General features: G+C 45.0%; 1 protein-coding gene across 2 annotated transcripts in view; it reads right to left on the reverse strand.

Annotated features, from left to right (window-relative positions):
• Nucleotides 1–17,028, reverse strand: part of APPL1 (adaptor protein, phosphotyrosine interacting with PH domain and leucine zipper 1) — a 52,259-nt gene extending 35,231 nt beyond the window's left edge. For both annotated transcript variants that reach the window (XM_038771631.1, XM_038771630.1), the window contains exons 1-3: nucleotides 16,852–17,028; nucleotides 3,267–3,365; nucleotides 59–118 (exon numbers count right to left, since the gene is read on the reverse strand). In XM_038771631.1, the coding sequence (XP_038627559.1) occupies nucleotides 59–118; nucleotides 3,267–3,365; nucleotides 16,852–16,905 (213 nt within the window). In that variant the 5' untranslated portion in view covers nucleotides 16,906–17,028. The remainder of the gene's footprint in view (nucleotides 1–58; nucleotides 119–3,266; nucleotides 3,366–16,851) is intronic.
• Nucleotides 17,029–17,234: the final 206 nt, after the last annotated feature.

Raw genomic sequence — 17,234 nt, forward strand, 5'->3', positions numbered from 1 at the left:
GCTCACCATAGCAGGTAAATTCTTATGTGTGTTTAAATTAAGTTTTAATATACTATACCTGTTTTTCATATTCTTTTAGAAGTTTTGAAGTCAGATATGTTGCTGCACTTAATTCATTCTAGAAAAATGTGACATACATTGCACATTAGTAACGATACTAATTTATAAAACAGGAAACTGAAAATTATAACTGAAGATGCCCAAAAGGTTTGTATGTATATCTACAAAATGCTGTTTTCTAACTCACTTACAGAGGAACCATACAATACTGTGTCTCGAGGTAGCAGCATGTAATAAGAACTGGAAACCAAGTAATGAACTTAGCCCACCTGATACCAAGAATAAACTAACACTAATGTTGATATTTAAGTGCTTACTATGTGCAAGCACTGGGGTAGATATAAGGTAATCAGGTCGTCCCACATGGGGCTCACAGTCTTAATCCCCATTTTACAGATGAGGTAATGGAGGCACAGAGAAGTTAAATGACTTGCCCAAAGTCACACATCTGACAAGTGGCAGAGCTGGGATTAGAACCCATGACCGTGCTCTTTCCACTATGCCACGGTAATACTAAAGCTGTCCCTGTAAAAAGATTTTAACTGATTTTCTAGTATGGGGTGAATTTCTAAATAGCTGATGTTAAGAGGCTAACACAAGAGTTCACTAAAATATCCAGGTAATCACACAAGCATATGAAAATAGCAAAATATTAATGACATATTCATTCATTCATTCAAACGTATTTATTGAGTGCTTACTGTGTGCAGAGCACTGTATTAAGCTCTTGGGAAGTACAAATTGGCAACACATAGAGACGGTCCCTACCCAACAACGGGGAGACAGACAACAAAACAAAATGTACAAATATACACAAGTGCTGCTGGGACGAGAAGGAGGTAGGGCGGGGGGGGGGGGGGGGCGCGTGGGAGGGGGGGGGGAGAAGGGACGGGCTAAAAGTGAAAGTTCCAACCACGTCAGAGGATGGGAAGTAAAGCATTTTTTTGTTGTATTTACCTCGATGAGCCCCTGCCTAGGATAAATAAAAAGACCTCATGTCTCCTTGGGGAACTCACGTGCTCCCATGGCTTCAACTCCCACCTCTATGCATATGGTCCCATATCTTCCTTACTAGCCACAATCTCTCTCTTCAGAAATATCTCATTTCCTTCTGACTCCAGAACATCTCTACATGGATGCCGCATTAGCAGTTGAAGAACACTATGTCAAAAACTGACTGCCTCATCTTCTCTTCAAAATCCTTTCCCATCATAGTTGTCAGCACCACCATTGTCCCCATCTCTCAAGCCCAAAACCTTGGCATTCTCTTTGACTCCTCTCCTCCAACCCCCACATCCAGTCTGTGGACAAACTCTGTCAGTTCTTTCTCCACAAAATCTCCAGGATCTACCTCTTTTTCCCTTTTCAAAGGGCCATCGTACTGGTCCAGGCATTTATCATATCGCAGAGTTGGATTACCGCATCAGCCTCTTCGAGTTGGATTACCGCATCAGCCTCTTCGCTGATCTCCCTGCCTCTGGTCATTTTTCTAAAATGTTGCTCTGAACACATCACCCCACTCCTCAAAAACTTCTGATTGTTGCCCATTCAATCAATCAATGAAATTTATCAAGTGTCTACTGTAAAGCACTATACAAAGCACTTAGGAGAGTACAATATAGTTGGTAGGCATGATCCTTGCCTTCATAGGGCTTACAATGCAAAATAAATAAATAATGGTATTTGTTAAGCGCTTACTATGTGCCAAGCACTGAGGTAGACACAAGCAAATCGGGTTAAACACAGTCCCTGTCCCATGTGGGGCTCACAGTCTCAATCCCCATTTTACAGATGAGGTAACTGAGGCCCATAAAAGTGAAGTAACTTGCCCAGGATCACACAGCAGACAAGTGGTAGAGAAAACACAATCAGGTGGCAGAAACTATTGTTTTTAAGGCTCTTGAGCTCTCTTGCTATTTATCCACCACCCTCTTGTCCCACTACAGCTCAATTCACCCTTTTTGTTCCTCCCGAACTAACCTACTCACTGTGCCTCATTCTCATCTCTCTGGTCAACAACCTCTTGCTTACCTTCTCCCTGGAACTCCCTACCCCATTCACATCCGGAGGTCCACTGCTTTCCCTGTATTCAAAGCCCTTCTGAAATCACATCTCCTCCAAGAGGTCTTCCCAATTAATTTCTAATCTTCCCATTTTATATCCCAACTCCCAGGTCAGCACTTAGTAACTCACTCCCATATGTATATAGCTTATATACTCTATCACTGTCTGTTATGTGTTATTTCCTTTCGCGTTTGTCTCCCCTGCTACACTGTAAGGTCATGTCCACTAATTATACTGTAGTATACAGTACTTTCCCAATCACGTAGTACAGTGCTCACAGTATGTGCTCAGTAATTACTGAGCCCTAGGTCAGTGAATGCCCTAGTTCAATCTAGAATTAGCTCCCACCCATGTCAGCCCAGCCAGGCACCAGCCACAGTAGTCCTGCTGAACCAGAAGTGCTCAGCACCAAACTGGAAAGGGTTTAGTGGCTAACCGAGGGGGCTTACAAGGTTGCCCCAGAACAGATTTCAGTGGCCCCAAACTGGTTAGAGTTGGCTATTACTGACCTGACCCAAGGATCTAGGCCAAATCTTAACAGAGGAAAATGAGATTAAAAAATACAGCATCATAGCACAATAAAGCAAAGCAAATAAGCAAAGTGAGTCCAAGGCAGGGGAGAAAATGAGCACAAAAATAATTAATTTGTTGTATAGTTCCTGTGATATCTATATGTACATTAGCATATATAATTTGCTCCTAGAAGTCTGTAATTAGATCATAAACACTACAGTTTAAAATCAAATCAGTAAAGAAACAGACTACATAGCCAGTCCTCTAATAATTTCACTTTGCAAAAAAGCACTGAAACATATACAATCTTTACTACCCCCTTTTCAGTAAATTAAAAATCCAACATGACAAATTAAGTATGCTATTGTAAACCAAGCCAAAAGACAACTTTCAAATCTCCTCCACCTCAGCTGTCATATACATTAAGTAGTATAATCAACTGCATTTAATACTAAATGCCCAAATTCCTATGCTTCATTAAGGTATCCATTTAAATGAAAAATACTATTTGATACAAATGATTTTAATCGTAAACTCCGCTACTAAAGTGTGAACTCTAAAATTAACATATGAATTTGATGCATACAGCATTTTTGAAATGTCTATCTAGACTGCAGTTCTCATTTTACCTGAGCATCATAAATTCGGTGCATGGCTTGATATAACTGGTTCATGTAGTTGGAAATGGCAGCAGCATCTTCTTCAAATACACCCAGCAAGGACCTTGTCTATACCAAATAAGGACAAGAATTTTACAGTTTAAAAAAATCATTATCTATTAAAAGGGAGTGATGCTGTAGCAACTGTTCAAAGGAGGGAACCCAAACAGGGAACACAGCAATCCAGGTTTTTAAATCTTGCTCCTCCAGATGGCAATACGGTTCTGGATCCCAGTGAAGGCCAGAGAGTCTGCCATCTCCCTTCCACCCATTTCCTTGGGCAAATGGCCCAACCCTCAAAGGAGCAGATTGTTAATGTTGTGTCTGTTTTTCATCAAAAATGGTTTTGCCTGGTTTGTGGAGTTGCTCAAGGACTGTTCCCTCTAAGCAGTAATGAGCTTATATTGTTTCCCTACATTGAATATTCTTGAATTATAATTTTTTTTGGATATTTTGATCATATTCCAATGTCCTCTATGTCTGTCTTCATCTCATTTAGACAATGAACCCCATGTGGGCCAGGAACCCAATCTTAATTGATATACAGGTAATTTTCTAGGACTTAATGAAGTGTGCTGCATATTGTAAACTTATAATAAATCCTGATGATGACGATGACATACTGGTTTTATGGCCAGAGAAGCAGCATGCCCTAGTGGACACAGAACGGGCCTGGGAGTCAGAGGACCTGTGTTCTAATCCTGACTCTGCCCCCTTGTCTGCTGTGTGACCTTGGGCAAGTCATTTCACTTCTCTGTGGCTCAGTTTCTTCATCTGTATAATGGGGATCCAATACTTGTTCTCCCTCCTACACAGCCCATGAGCTACCTCCCTGTGGGACAGGGGCTGCGTCCACCCTGAGTAACTTGTCCCTACGCCAGAGCTTGGAACAGTGCTTGACACAACAGTAAGCACTGAAATACCATTACTATTATTATTATTATTATGGCCTAGTGCAGGACTCTTAGGAACTTATTTTTTCTAAAAATAGAAATATTTTTCAGTCATGTCACAGAAGCTGGAATCTCAATGTGGTCAATGAGAATTAACATCAATGTGGATAATAGTGGAGTTGACCATCAGGAACGAGAATTGAGACTCAGTCCTGAGACTTCAGGACTGAGAACCTGTGCAAAGGAACTGATTATAGACTCTGTAGACTATGGACTCTTGATTATAGACTCTAGACTGTAAAATGGTTGTGGGCAGGGAATGTGCGTACCGGCTCGGCTATGCTATACTCTCCCAAGCGCTTAGTACAGTGCTCCTCACACAGTAAGTGTTCAAAAAATACATCTGATTGATTACAGTGCAACAAGTAGGCAGGCAGGGATGCAGCACATTGCCAAGTGCAGGTGTGATCTTCACTCAATTATCCAGGTACAAGCAAGGTTGAACCAGGACTTATCCAGGTTCCCTGCTTCTCAAAACAGTGTTCTTTCCACTGAACCAACACAAGTTTTACCTATTAAACTAACTGAACAATGAACTGCAAAACAGAATTATTCATTCATTCAATCATACTTACTGAGCGCTTACTGTGTGCAAACCACTGTACTAAGCACTTGGGAGAATACAACAGACACATTTCCTGCCCATGAGCTCACACTCTAGAGGGGATGGCATCTGTTAAGCACTTACTATGTGCCAGACACCATACTATGTGTTGGGGTGAATACAAGCAAATTGGGTTGTATGCAATCTCAGTCCTGCAAGGAGCTCACAGTTTTAATACCCATTTTACAGATGAGGTAACCGAGGCCTAGAGAAGTCAAGTGACTTGCCCGAGGTCACAAAGCAGGCAAGTGGCAGAGCTGGTATTAGAACCCATGACCGCCTGACTCCCAGGCCCTTCTATTGATTATGCCAGGCAGCTCCCCTGAGCAGGATGTGTGGGAAGAATAGAAGATAGAAGGGTACTTAAGCAGTTTTTGTGTGATAAACTGACAGGGGGCACACGGAAGCCAAGAAGCTGAATCATATCTCCTCCAGGGGCTTTCCCTCATGACCTTCTAGTCTTCCCCAGTTTATATCCTCCAAATGCTACTTCCATGCTACCTAAACACTTAAGTATTCTCTATCTGCTATAGCACTTCTGTACACATCTTACATACCCTATTATTTAAGCACTAATATACATATCCCTTTTCTCCTCTTCCTCCTATCGGCAACATATTTTATTCTTTCTCAACTAGATGGCAAACTCCTTATAGGCAGCGATCATGTCTAATAATTCTATTGTACTCCCCAGGAGTTTAGTGCAGGGCCATGTATAAAGTGTGCCAGAAATATGATTGATTGAATTTTGTCTTCTTCCAAAGCAACAGATACAAATATTGTAGTGAAGATTAGAGCAGTGAAAAGGTGACAGACGCACTGTTACAACAAACTTGTTATGCAGTCTTGGACTGTTTACTTTCCTTTCTTTCTCTCTGTCCCAAATTTGACTAGAAAATGAGGCCCTCATTTACTGCTTTGGAGATGCTGTTAATAATTTATCTTGTGATGTCCCATAACTCTCCCAATACGTTAAGCATACATTAGCTGCCGCTATTTAAAATTACAGGCATACACCGCAAGATAACCAGGTTACAGTCTTTGAATATGTAGTTGCATTGTGTGTGGTTGTATGAGGGAGTACATTTTCCCATAGACTTATATGTTACAATTTAGGAACCACGCCAGAATGGAAAAGTAATATTAAATTCCTTTATGTAGTGAATACTACAATAGTGTATCAATCAATAGTATTTATTGAGCAGTTACTGTGTGCAGAGTACTGTATCAAAATGTCACCATACCATTATCTAATTATAGTAATTCAAAACACAGCACCACAATATTAAATGAGTTGTAATAAGATTATGGATCGTGCACAAGGCTAGAGAAGCAGCATGGTTTAGTGGAAAGAGCACGGGCTTGGGAATCAGAGGTCGTGTGTTCTAATCCTGGCTCCATCACTTGTCTGCTGTGTGACCTTAGGCAGGTCACTTCTCTTCTTTGGGCCTGTTACCTCATCTGTAAAATGGGGATTAAGACTGTGAGCCCCACATGGGACAACCTGATTACCTTATATCTACCCCAGTGCTTAGAACAGTGCTTGGCACATAGTAAGGGTTTAAATACCATTATTATTATTAGAAGCTTCTTCTGCTTACTCTGGCAGTGGTCTTTCAACTTTAGTGACAAATTTATCCTATTTAGGTTGAACAGCCTTCTTTTTTTTTACATTAAGTTCCTTGTAATAGGCTAACTCCTAAATACTTCTGAGCATCTTTGAATGCTTCTCTCCATTAAGGCTCTTTTCTTCACTGATATTTATAAATTTACTCTGCTCTCATGAAAATTGATGCAGGATTTTCTCATTCCAATAGTTTTTAGCTGGTGATGGAAAAACCATAACTACTTCCTCCTCTGTTTCAGCATCTTCCAATCATCCACTGAATTTTCAAGTTGAACAGCACGCTTGATGGACATTTGTTTTGAATGGAATGCGATTAACTCAGCAGCATCTGCAGCATCCATTTCAAAATTACATTGCCCTCTTAGTTCAACAACTTCTTTGGTTAACTGTTAAGGGGTCTCTTCTACAGTTTGAGAATCTAACACTAACCATGGCATAGCTTCCTTCAAGATCTATTCATTCTTGATTGCTTAATCTCAGCCCAAGTCAGGAGGAAGCGGGGAGGGATTTACTGACCTGCATCTCTCGGCCAGAACATCACACTTTTGCATGGGCTAAGGCATCCTCAAACAATATAAGTTGTATCCCCAAAGTGTTAACAGCATGGGGTGGTTGTAACCCAGGGTAAGGTATCAAAAGCAATACCTACCCTGGGGTTGTATGTATGCAGAATGTCTGTAATCTAGGGTATACCAGAATAATATATGGAATAAAAATAGTGTTTATTGTTTGTTTTGAGTGAATATTAAGGATTCAAAAAGTACACAATGAAGAAGGGGAAACTAAGTTCTCAATACTGCTCTCTTACCTAGCTGACCTTCTCATAATTCTTCTCAAATTTATTTCCCAAATTATTCTCTGAAATATGAACTATAAGGTGTCATGAGAAGGCATCAAACAGTATACGGCATCAACACTGCAAGGTAAAAGCTGCATACAAGTCATTTTACCTCACAGCATCACACTTTATTATTTTGCCAATTTCTACTCCCTATGCTTTGTTCTCATCAATCAATCGTATTGAGCGCTTACTGTGTGCAGAGCACTGTACTAAGCGCTTGGGAAGCACAAGTTGGCAACACATAGAGATGGTCCCTACCCAACAGTGGGCTTACAGTCTAGAAGGGGGGAGAAAGAGAACAAAACAAAACATATTAACAAAATAAATAGAATAGATATGTACAAGTAAAATAAATAAATGGAGTAATAAATATGTACAAACATATATACATATATACAGGTGTTATGGGGAAGGGAAGGAGGTAAGGTGGGGGGAGGGGGAGAGGGAGGAGGGGGAGAGGAAGAAGGAGGCTCAGTCTGGGAAGGCCTCCTGGAGGAGGTGAGCTCTCAGTAGGGCCTTGAAGGGAGGAAGAGAGCTAGCTTGGCGGATGTGCGGAAGGAGGGCATTCTAGGCCGGGGGATGATGTGGGCCAGGGGTCGACGGTGGGACAGGCGAGAACGAGGCACGGTGAGGAGATTAGCAGCAGAGGAGCGGAGGGTGCGGGCTGGGCTGTAGAAGGAGAGAAGGGAGGTGAGGTAGGAGGGGGTGAGGTGATGGAGAGCCTTGAAGCCGAGGGTGAGGAGTTTCTGCCTGATGCGTAAGTTGATTGGTAGCCACTGGAGATTTTTGAGGAGGGGAGTAACATGCCCAGAGTGTTTCTGGACAAAGACAATCCGGGCAGCGGCGTGAAGTATGGATTGAAGTGGGGAGAGACAAGAGGATGGGAGATCGGGGAGGAGGCTGATACAGTACTCCAGACGGGATAGGATGAGGGCTTGAACGAGCAGGGTAGCGGTTTGGATGGAGAGGAAAGGGCAGATCTTGGCAATGTTGCAGAGCTGAGACCAGCAGGTTTTGGTGATGGCTTGGACGTGAGGGGTGAATGAGAGAGCGGAGTCGAGGATGACACCAAGGTTGCGGGCCTGTGAGACGGGAAGGATGGTAGTGCCGTCAACAGTGATGGGACAGTCAGGGAGAGGGCAGGGTTTGGGAGGGAAGACAAGGAGTTCAGTCTTGGACATGTTGAGTTTTAGATGGCGGGCAGACAGCCAGATGGAGATGCCCTGAAAGCAGGAGGAGATGTGAGCCCGGAGGGAGGGGGAGAGAGCGGGGGCAGAGATGTAGATTTGGGTGTCATCAGCGTAGAGATGATAGTTGAAGCCGTGAGAGCGAATGAGGTCACCAAGGGAGTGTAGATAGAGAACAGAAGGGGACCAAGAACCGAACCTTGAGGAACCCCCACAGTAAGGGGATGGGAGGGGGAGGAGGAGCCTGCAAAAGAGACTGAGAATGAACGACCAGAGAGATAAGAGGAGAACCAGGAGAGGACGGAGTCTGTGAAGCCAAGGTTGGATAGCATGTTGAGGAGAAGGGGGTGGTCCACAGTGTCGAAGGCAGCTGAGAGGTCGAGGAGGATTAGGACAGAGTATGAGCCGTTGGATTTGGCAAGCAGGAGGTCATTGGTGACCTTTGAGAGGGCAGTTTCCATGGAATGTAGGGGACGGAAGCCAGACTGCAGGGGGTCGAGGAGAGAGTTGGTGCTGAGGAATTCGAGGCAGCGCGTGTAGACGACTCGTTCAAGGAGTTTGGAAAGGAATGGTAGGAGGGAGATGGGGCGAACTAGAAGGTGAGGTGGGGTCAAGAGAGGGTTTTTTTAGGATGGGAGAGACATGGGCATGTTTGAAGGCAGAGGGGAAGGAACCAGTGGAGAGTGAGCGGTTGAAGATGGAAGTTAAGGAGGGGAGAAGGGACGGAGCGAGAGATTTCATGAGATGAGAGGGAATGGGGTCAGAAGCACAGGTGGCTGGAGTAGCACTTGAGAGGAGGGAGGAGAGCTCCTCTGAGGATACTGCTGGGAAGGATGGGAGAGTAGCAGAGAGTGTTGAGAGCCAGGGGTTGGAGAAGGGGGGGAGTGACTCTGGGGAGGTCAGACCTGATGGATTTAATTTTATTAATGAAGTAGGAGGCCAGTTCATTGTGGGTGAGGGAAGGAGGAGGGGGAGGAACCGGGGGCCTGAGAAGGGAGTTGAATGTACGGAAGAGCTGACGGGGATGGTGGGCATGGGTGTCAATAAGGTAGGAGAAATAATTTTGTCTGGCAGAGGAGAGGGCTGAGTTAAGGCAGGAAAGGATAAACTTGAAGTGAACGAGGTTGGCATGGTGTTTAGACTTTCGCCAGCAGCGTTCGGCAGCTCGAGCATAACAGCGAAGGAGGCGGACAGTGGCAGTGATCCAGGACTGTGGGTTAGTGGTACGAGAGCGGCGAAGGGAAAGGGGAGCGAGTGAGTCTAGCTGAGTAGAAACGGTAGAGTTGAGAGCAGCAATCTGATCATCAAGATTGGGTAGAGAGGAGAGGGAGGCGAGGTGGGGTGTGAGGCGCTCAGAAAGATGGATGGGGTCAAGAGAGCAGAGATCTCTGTGAGGGAGTAATATGGATTTACAAGGGAAAGGAGTGTGAGTGAGGAGGCACGTGAGAAGATTATGATCAGAGAGAGGGATTTCAGAGTTAGTGAGGGTGGACACAGTGCAGCGGTAAGAGATGATGAGGTCGAGGGTATGACCAAGTTGGTGAGTGGGCGAGGTGGGGTGGAGCAAGAGGTTGGCAGCATCAAGGAGAGATAGAAGGTGGGCGGCAGAGGAGTCACCAGGGATATCCATGTGGATGTTGAAGTCTCCGAGGATCAGAGTGGGCATGGAAAAGGAGAGAAAGAAGGTGAGGAAGGGGTCAAAATCGTTAAAGAAGTTGGAGGTGGGGCCGGGAGGGTGGTAGATGACGGCTACAAGAATCTGGAGGGGGTGGTAGAGGCGAATAATGTGGGCTTCAAAGGAAGGGAAGGGGGAGGAGGGATAGTGCGAAAGCGACATTGGGGGGTGAGAAGGAAACTAACACCTCCTCCTTTTCTGGTGAGTCTGAGGGAGTGGGAGAAGAAGAGGCCTCCACTGGAGAGAGCAGCAGAAGAGACCGTGTCGTCCGGAGACAGCCGTGTTCCAGTTAGGGCGAGGAGGAGTAGAGAGCTGGAAAGGAATAGGTCCAGGATGAAAGGGATCTTACTTATAATGGAGCGGGGGTTCCAGAGGCCACACTTGGCAGTAGCTGTCGATGGAGGGGAGGGAGGGGGAAGAGTGCGAGGGGTGGGGAGGGCTTGGATTGGGATGAGTTGGCGGGGGCCTAGGCGGGGAGAGTGGGAAGAGGGGTGGCGATGGGAAAGGAGAACTGGGATGGGGTGGGGGCGGGGAGGAGGGGAGGGAGGGGGGATTGGCACTGGTGCAGAGGGATCCTTGGTAGGGGGTGAGAGGGAGTGGTCTTGGTGGGGGAGAGGGAGGGAAAAAGCTGGGTGGGAGAGGGGAAGGTGAGGAGTGGGAATGGCAGTTGGGAGCAAGGGAATTGAAAGTTCATGGTGAGGTCAGCAGGGCGAGTGACAGTACAGCGTACAGCGGGCGGTTAACGATTGAGATGCAGAAGCCATGATAAAACAGTAGCAATGATATCATCATCATCAATCGTATTTATTGAGCGCTTACTATGTGCAGAGCACTGTACTAAGCGCTTGGGAAGTACAAATTGGCAACATATAGAGAGAGTCCCTACCCAACAGTGGGCTCACAGTCTAAAAGGGGGAGACAGAGAAGAAAACCAAACATACTAACAAAATAAAATAAATAGAATAGATATGTACAAGTAAAATAAATAAATAGAGTAATAAATATGTACAAACATATATACATATATACAGGTGCTGTGGGGAAGGGAAGGAGGTAAGATGGGGGGGATGGAGAGGGGGACGAGGGGGAGAGGAAGGAAGGGGCTCAGTCTGGGAAGGCCTCCTGGACGGCGATGGCATCACAGGGGGTAGTTAACGATTAACATGCTATGGCAATAATAAAATTGGCAGATAATGATGTCACAGAGAGCAGATACAAACTATTATGTGCTGGAGTGGGGTGGACCTGTTAAGGGGGGTCAGGGAGCAGAGATACCTGGGGAGAGGAGTGAACAGCCAAATAGCATGGGAGGGCTGAGTAGGTGCGAATGAGGCTGTCCTTAATGTAACTTGGTGATAACAATAGCCTTTTTTCCGGGTGGAGAAGAGAGTCAGTCAGGTCTGGACCGGGAAGGGGGGTATGGGGGGCACTTTAAGGAAGGTCGCTTAAGTGGGGGTGGGGGTGGAAGCAGGTGGCGTCTATGGGGGCGCTCTGAGGAGAGGATCCTTCCGGGAGCAGCGGGGGCCACGTGGTGTGGTGTGATGGGGGGCAGGCCTCTCGGGAACGGAGTCCCAGGCATCTATGGCGGCGCCTCATCTGTCTTGCCTCTGACTTTTTGCTCACGCTTTCCTTTCTGCCTGAAAACTTTCTCTCCCCACACTGGGCTAACCACAGATGTCTCCACCTTCAAGGCCCTTCTGAAAGCCCATCTTCTTCTGGAGGCTTCCCCTGATTATTCTCTCATCTTCACACCCCCTTCGACTGCCACTTCAGCACTTCCACATTACCTAAGGAATTCAGAACCCCCACCCCGAGTCCCGTTGCAATTAAGTGCAGATGTCTTCACTCTACAGCTTTCCCCTACCTGTAATTTATTTTAGTGTCTGGGTCCCTTTTTAAATTGTAAGCTCTTTGAAGGCACAGTTCTACTAGCTGTATTGTACTCTTCCAGGCACTTAAGACAGTGCTCTGCACAGAATACGTGTGCAGTTCTGATTGGTGTCCAATATACATCTGGTAGGTGCTAGCAGGACCTGCACAGGCTGAAAACCTACGGCCTAGCCAAACCAAAGCTGAGTCCTAGGAACACAGGGCACATATCCGTATCAACTTAATTTTTGAGAAAGTGAAGGGCTGAGTAAGTGTGATGTTGGGCATGCCTGATGAATCGTGCAAGTCCAGGTGTTCCTATGCATTCCATGTTAACTGTAGGCTGTAGTTCTTCTCACACATCAGAGGCTCCATCAGTGGGAGTCTAAAAAAATGTCTGAAAAGAGCACTTTGGGGATAGTTGCAGGCTACCCACCGGGCCCTACTGTGTCAAACTCTCATCTGCCAAGACTAATAAATCATCACCATGACTATCATTGAATGTCTTAAATCTTGAACGTTTTGAAAGGGGAAAATAAGCCTGTAAGAATATTTTGTGCCTTTGAAAAGGCTCCTTGGAATATCCACAAGGCAGATACAAAGGTGAAACATTTATAGGAGTATTCAGTATTGTTAAAACAAATCCTAGCCTTTAATTCCCTACATGAAAAGGTATTATCGTGGTCTAGAACAGTAACAGTGGGTGACACAGCCAATACAAGCTGGAGTTACGTGGAAGTCAAAGTGCTGTGGGAGAGGAGTCTTTTGAAACTTACGTGAGATACAGTACTATGCATGTAATGGGCACTCAAATACTTGGAGAACTTTAAATTGTTAAACTGCAAAATGCTCTTACCTTGATTACTTAGAAAAATTCAAAATTAAAATGCTAAAGTTTGCAAGTCATTTAAATACTGCCTTTGCATTTCTCATTGATCTATGTTTCCATTTCAGTACAGCAAAACAATTTAGAATGCAATGAACTCAATTTCATTGCAAGAGGCTGCAGGAGATTTCACTCTGCAATTTACTAACAGAAAACATCTCACCCATTATATCCATAATAATAATTATAGCATTTATTAAACATTTACATGGAGCCAGGCACTGTGCTAAGTGCTGGGGCAGATACAAGATCATCAAATTACATACAGTCCCTGCCCCACATAAGGCTCACAATCTAAGAAGCAGGTAAAGTGAGTCCCTTTTTAAACTAAAGTACATAGAGTTTAAGTGTCTTGCCCAAGCTCACATAGCAAGCAGCCAGAGGCAGAGTCTGGACTAGAACCCAGATTTCCTGGATCTAGGGATGATGTCACGGTTTCTGGAGCAAACCAGAACCTTGTGGTCTTGCGGTAGACACCACCCCATTTTCACAGATATGGGTATTGAGGCAAAATAAATAAACCTATGTGCCTAATAAATAAAATAAATTAGGGCTAGATATAAAGCTTGAGAGAGACATGTCCGTGGAGTCGCTATGGGTTGGAGACGACTGGACAGCGTAAGACAAGACAATAAAAACTTAAGAGCTCAAACATTCAGGACTTCTTGGACCTCGAGGGCTCCAACAGCCTTTTATGGGCAGAGGAGAAAGGGTTGAAAACATCACCTTAGAGGATCTATTATGGGGAGAGGTGTCTACACCTTTTTTTTCCCTCCAGTCAAGCCCTTTTTGAATCCAAATAATACATACCTATCAAGCAATTAAGCACCCATTTAAGGTCTATAATTATATACAATATGCAATCTGGGGGCTGAAATAAGGAAGTAATATACTATGTAGCACTATGAGTAATCATAATATTGCATACATTTGTATTTGAATAAAGTTATTGATATACACAAACTAAATAGCATAACTGTTACATACCCCCCAAATAGCGGGGAATGTACTAGAATAGGAAGGCATTCTGGGTTAGGAATTGAAGGTTCTAGTCCTAGTTATACAACTGGCAATTCACTGAGACATTTTACCTGTGTCCTTTAGAGGCCACTTATTTCTGAAACTTTTTGGATTCTATGAGAACTCTGTAAAAAGTGCTGATATTTCCGCTTCACTAAAGAAAATACCGAAACAGAAAGGCTTCCAACTTAAATGTATTAAAATTTTGAAGCTCAGCTCTCATAAGTTGATGATTTATGGAATAGGAATGTCATAAACTATTATATTTATGGAGTAAGTAAATGCCTTGAGGTTTTTTTTAATCTACAGTATTTTGGAGCTTGTAGTTGTTTTCCCTCTCCCTAACTCCTTTTTTTTATAACCTGAAGTAGTATAACCTGGTTGCAATTATTTTATATGGTATTCATTATCATGGTGTTTGTTGAGCACTTATGTGTCAAGCACTGTACTAAATACTGAGGTAGATACAAGATAGTCATCAGATTTTTTTTAGCTTATCCATTTTCCTTGACTGACACTATTTTATTTTAGACTCATATACTTAATGGCCACTGAAAAGCAACACAGTATTTAGCTTTCCTAGATGAAATATAAAACTTTTCCTCACCAAAATTTGATCTAAAAGAATAGTTCAAAAGGAACCCCCTGCCTCCAGCCTCTCCAGTCCACACTTCACTCTATTGCCCAGATCATTTTTCTAAGACATAGTTCTAAACATGTCTCCCCACTCCTCAAGAACCACTAATGGTTGCCAGTCCACCTCCTGACAGAAGGCAATCTCTGCCCCATACTTATCCTCTTTACCCTCTGACTAAAACCCAGTCCACACACCTTGTTCTTCTAATGCCAACCTAATCGCTGTACCTCATTCATCTCTCACTACTGACCTTCTACTCACACCCTCTTTCCTACCTGAAACTCCCTCCCCCTTCACATCTGGCAGATCATTACTCTCTCTAATCTTTAATACCCCTCTAAAAATCACATCTCCTCCAGGATGCCTTGACTAATCTCTTTGTACTGCTTTACCTATGCATTTGAGCTGCACCCTCTAAGCATTTAGGTACCCACCCCCTTCTCTTCCCACAGCACTTATGTAGCTTTAAACTCTGTTGCTTCCCCTAAATGTAACTTATTTTAGTGTCTGTCTCTAGCTGAATTTGAGCTCCTTCAGGCCAAAGGTCGAGTCTACTACTGTTTGCCCTTAAGCACTTACAATTCTCTGCAAAGAATAAGTGCTCAAATACTATTGATTGAAGGACACAGGAAGCAATATAGACAAATCGTTTCTAGAGATTTTCCATCCTCACTGAACAAATTGGTCAGTTAAGTACAAGGAAGGTGTAACAACACTGAAAATTTTTTTAAAAAAGATAGGACAGCTGGCAAGGCAGAAAGACTAAGGGTCACATAAAATGTGTAAATATTGTATATAGTGTAGTTTTTGATTTAATGGCTAAGGGTGATTTGAACTGATCACATTGGCTAAGTTCAGGCAAAGAAAGCTCTGTAGGAATACAGAACGGGCATCAGTTAAAATGACTTCAGAAAAGGTCAACTATGCCTTTGAAGGTTGCGACTGAATTGGTCACTGAATATGGCCCCAGAAGAGATCATTAGGCTTGGATAGAATTAAGAGCTATACTATCATTCCCCATCCTTTCAGTCAAAATATGCACTTAACCCATATTAGAAAGCTGAAGTGTAAATACTGAAAATAATAAGTACCTACTTCCAAATGGGCCCTGTTTTAGATGTGGTTTTTTTCCTTCCAAATGGCAGAAAACCAGTAGATTTTCTCAAAACAGATTAAATGGCTGAGTGAATCGACAATCACAGGGACAAAGTTTTTCTTTGAAAACTTTTATCCTATACCCTAAGGTTCTTTGCATTCGCTCCTGGTCGGTTTCATTTTTTTAACTACTCAGCCTCCAAGTCAACTCTGGTTAACTACCCCTTATCTCAATGCGTGTATTTCACCAGTTTATGAAGCAAGACTATTCCGGGCCACAGGAATAATTGAAGTGAAACATTATTCTCGAAATAGTATAGAATACACAGAGTAATGTTAACAGTCTTTATTATGATGAGTTGATTTCGCCCAGAGTCACTCTGGGCTGTGACATCAGAAGGGTCACTCGATAGTTAGACACCTAGCAAGGGATCGTTTATTATTAGAGACGTTGCTGAGGCAGTACTGTTCAAATAGAATAAAAGCGTGCAAATTGTGGCTGTATAGTGTGTACTGATAAAATAATGGGCTCTTCCACTGATTGCCCCAAAGTTACTAAGGGGCCAAAGGCAATCCGCGGGAAAATGGTGGCAGAACGGACTGTTCTGGAAAAGGTGAGGCAGCACGAGAATCTTTACATTTGGCGTTTCAAGCGCGTAATCGCCCTTTCACCAGCGAGAGTGGGATGGAGGACCGCTGGGGGGGCAAGGCACGGCCCCGGGAGAGATGAGATGGGAGCGATCCAGGGGAGGGGGACGGGAACAGGCGAGGACTCCACCTCTTCATGGACGTGCCTCTGCGGGGGGGGGAGGGGGGGAAACTGGGGGGAGGATGGGGGGGCTGGCAAAGGCCTCGGGGCCTGGACCACGATGGGGTCGCTCCGCTGCAGCCGGGCCTGCCACCTGCGAGCGGCTCCCACGTGCAGAGCAGGGAGGGGCGAAGCCCCTGGCCCTGTCAGCTCAGTCTGACTAGGCCCCGAAGACTCCTTTCTGCCACGGAATCCAGCAGTATCAACCTCGGTGGCCGGGGCGCTTTGGGCGAGAAGCCCACCACCGCCCGATTGACTGATTGCCTGACGACCCGGCCGGCTCCCTCTTTCCTCCGAGAAAAGTGGGTCGGGCCGGGCCGGGCCCGGCCGGGCCAGGGGCGGCCGCGCCTCACCTGCGGGCTGTCCTCCAGCGTCTCCTCAATGGGAAGCTTGTCGATCCCCGCCATCGTGACGGAAAAGGAGACGGCGAGAACAGCTGCGGCCAAAACGGCACCCAATGCGTGCTCGACAGCAGCCGAGTATTAGGCACAGACCACCGCCGCTACTGCTGCCGCCCCCGCCTCGGAGCGACAGCGGGAAATCCCGCCTCCCGGCCCCTCGGTCTCCCCTCATTGGTCTTTGGGCCGAGGAGCGCCCCCATTGGCTGTCGGCCGCGTCAGTCTGCTACCCCCCCCCCCCCGCCGGTTCGGAGGGAGAGGCGGGGCCGTGAGTGAAGAATGAGGAAATTGGAATGCCTTAACTCTGATCTGGGAGAGGCCCTGGGTGGCCAGATTTG

This window comes from Tachyglossus aculeatus, chromosome X1 (genome assembly GCF_015852505.1).
Source record: "Tachyglossus aculeatus isolate mTacAcu1 chromosome X1, mTacAcu1.pri, whole genome shotgun sequence".
In the NCBI taxonomy this organism is placed as follows: domain Eukaryota; kingdom Metazoa; phylum Chordata; class Mammalia; order Monotremata; family Tachyglossidae; genus Tachyglossus; species Tachyglossus aculeatus.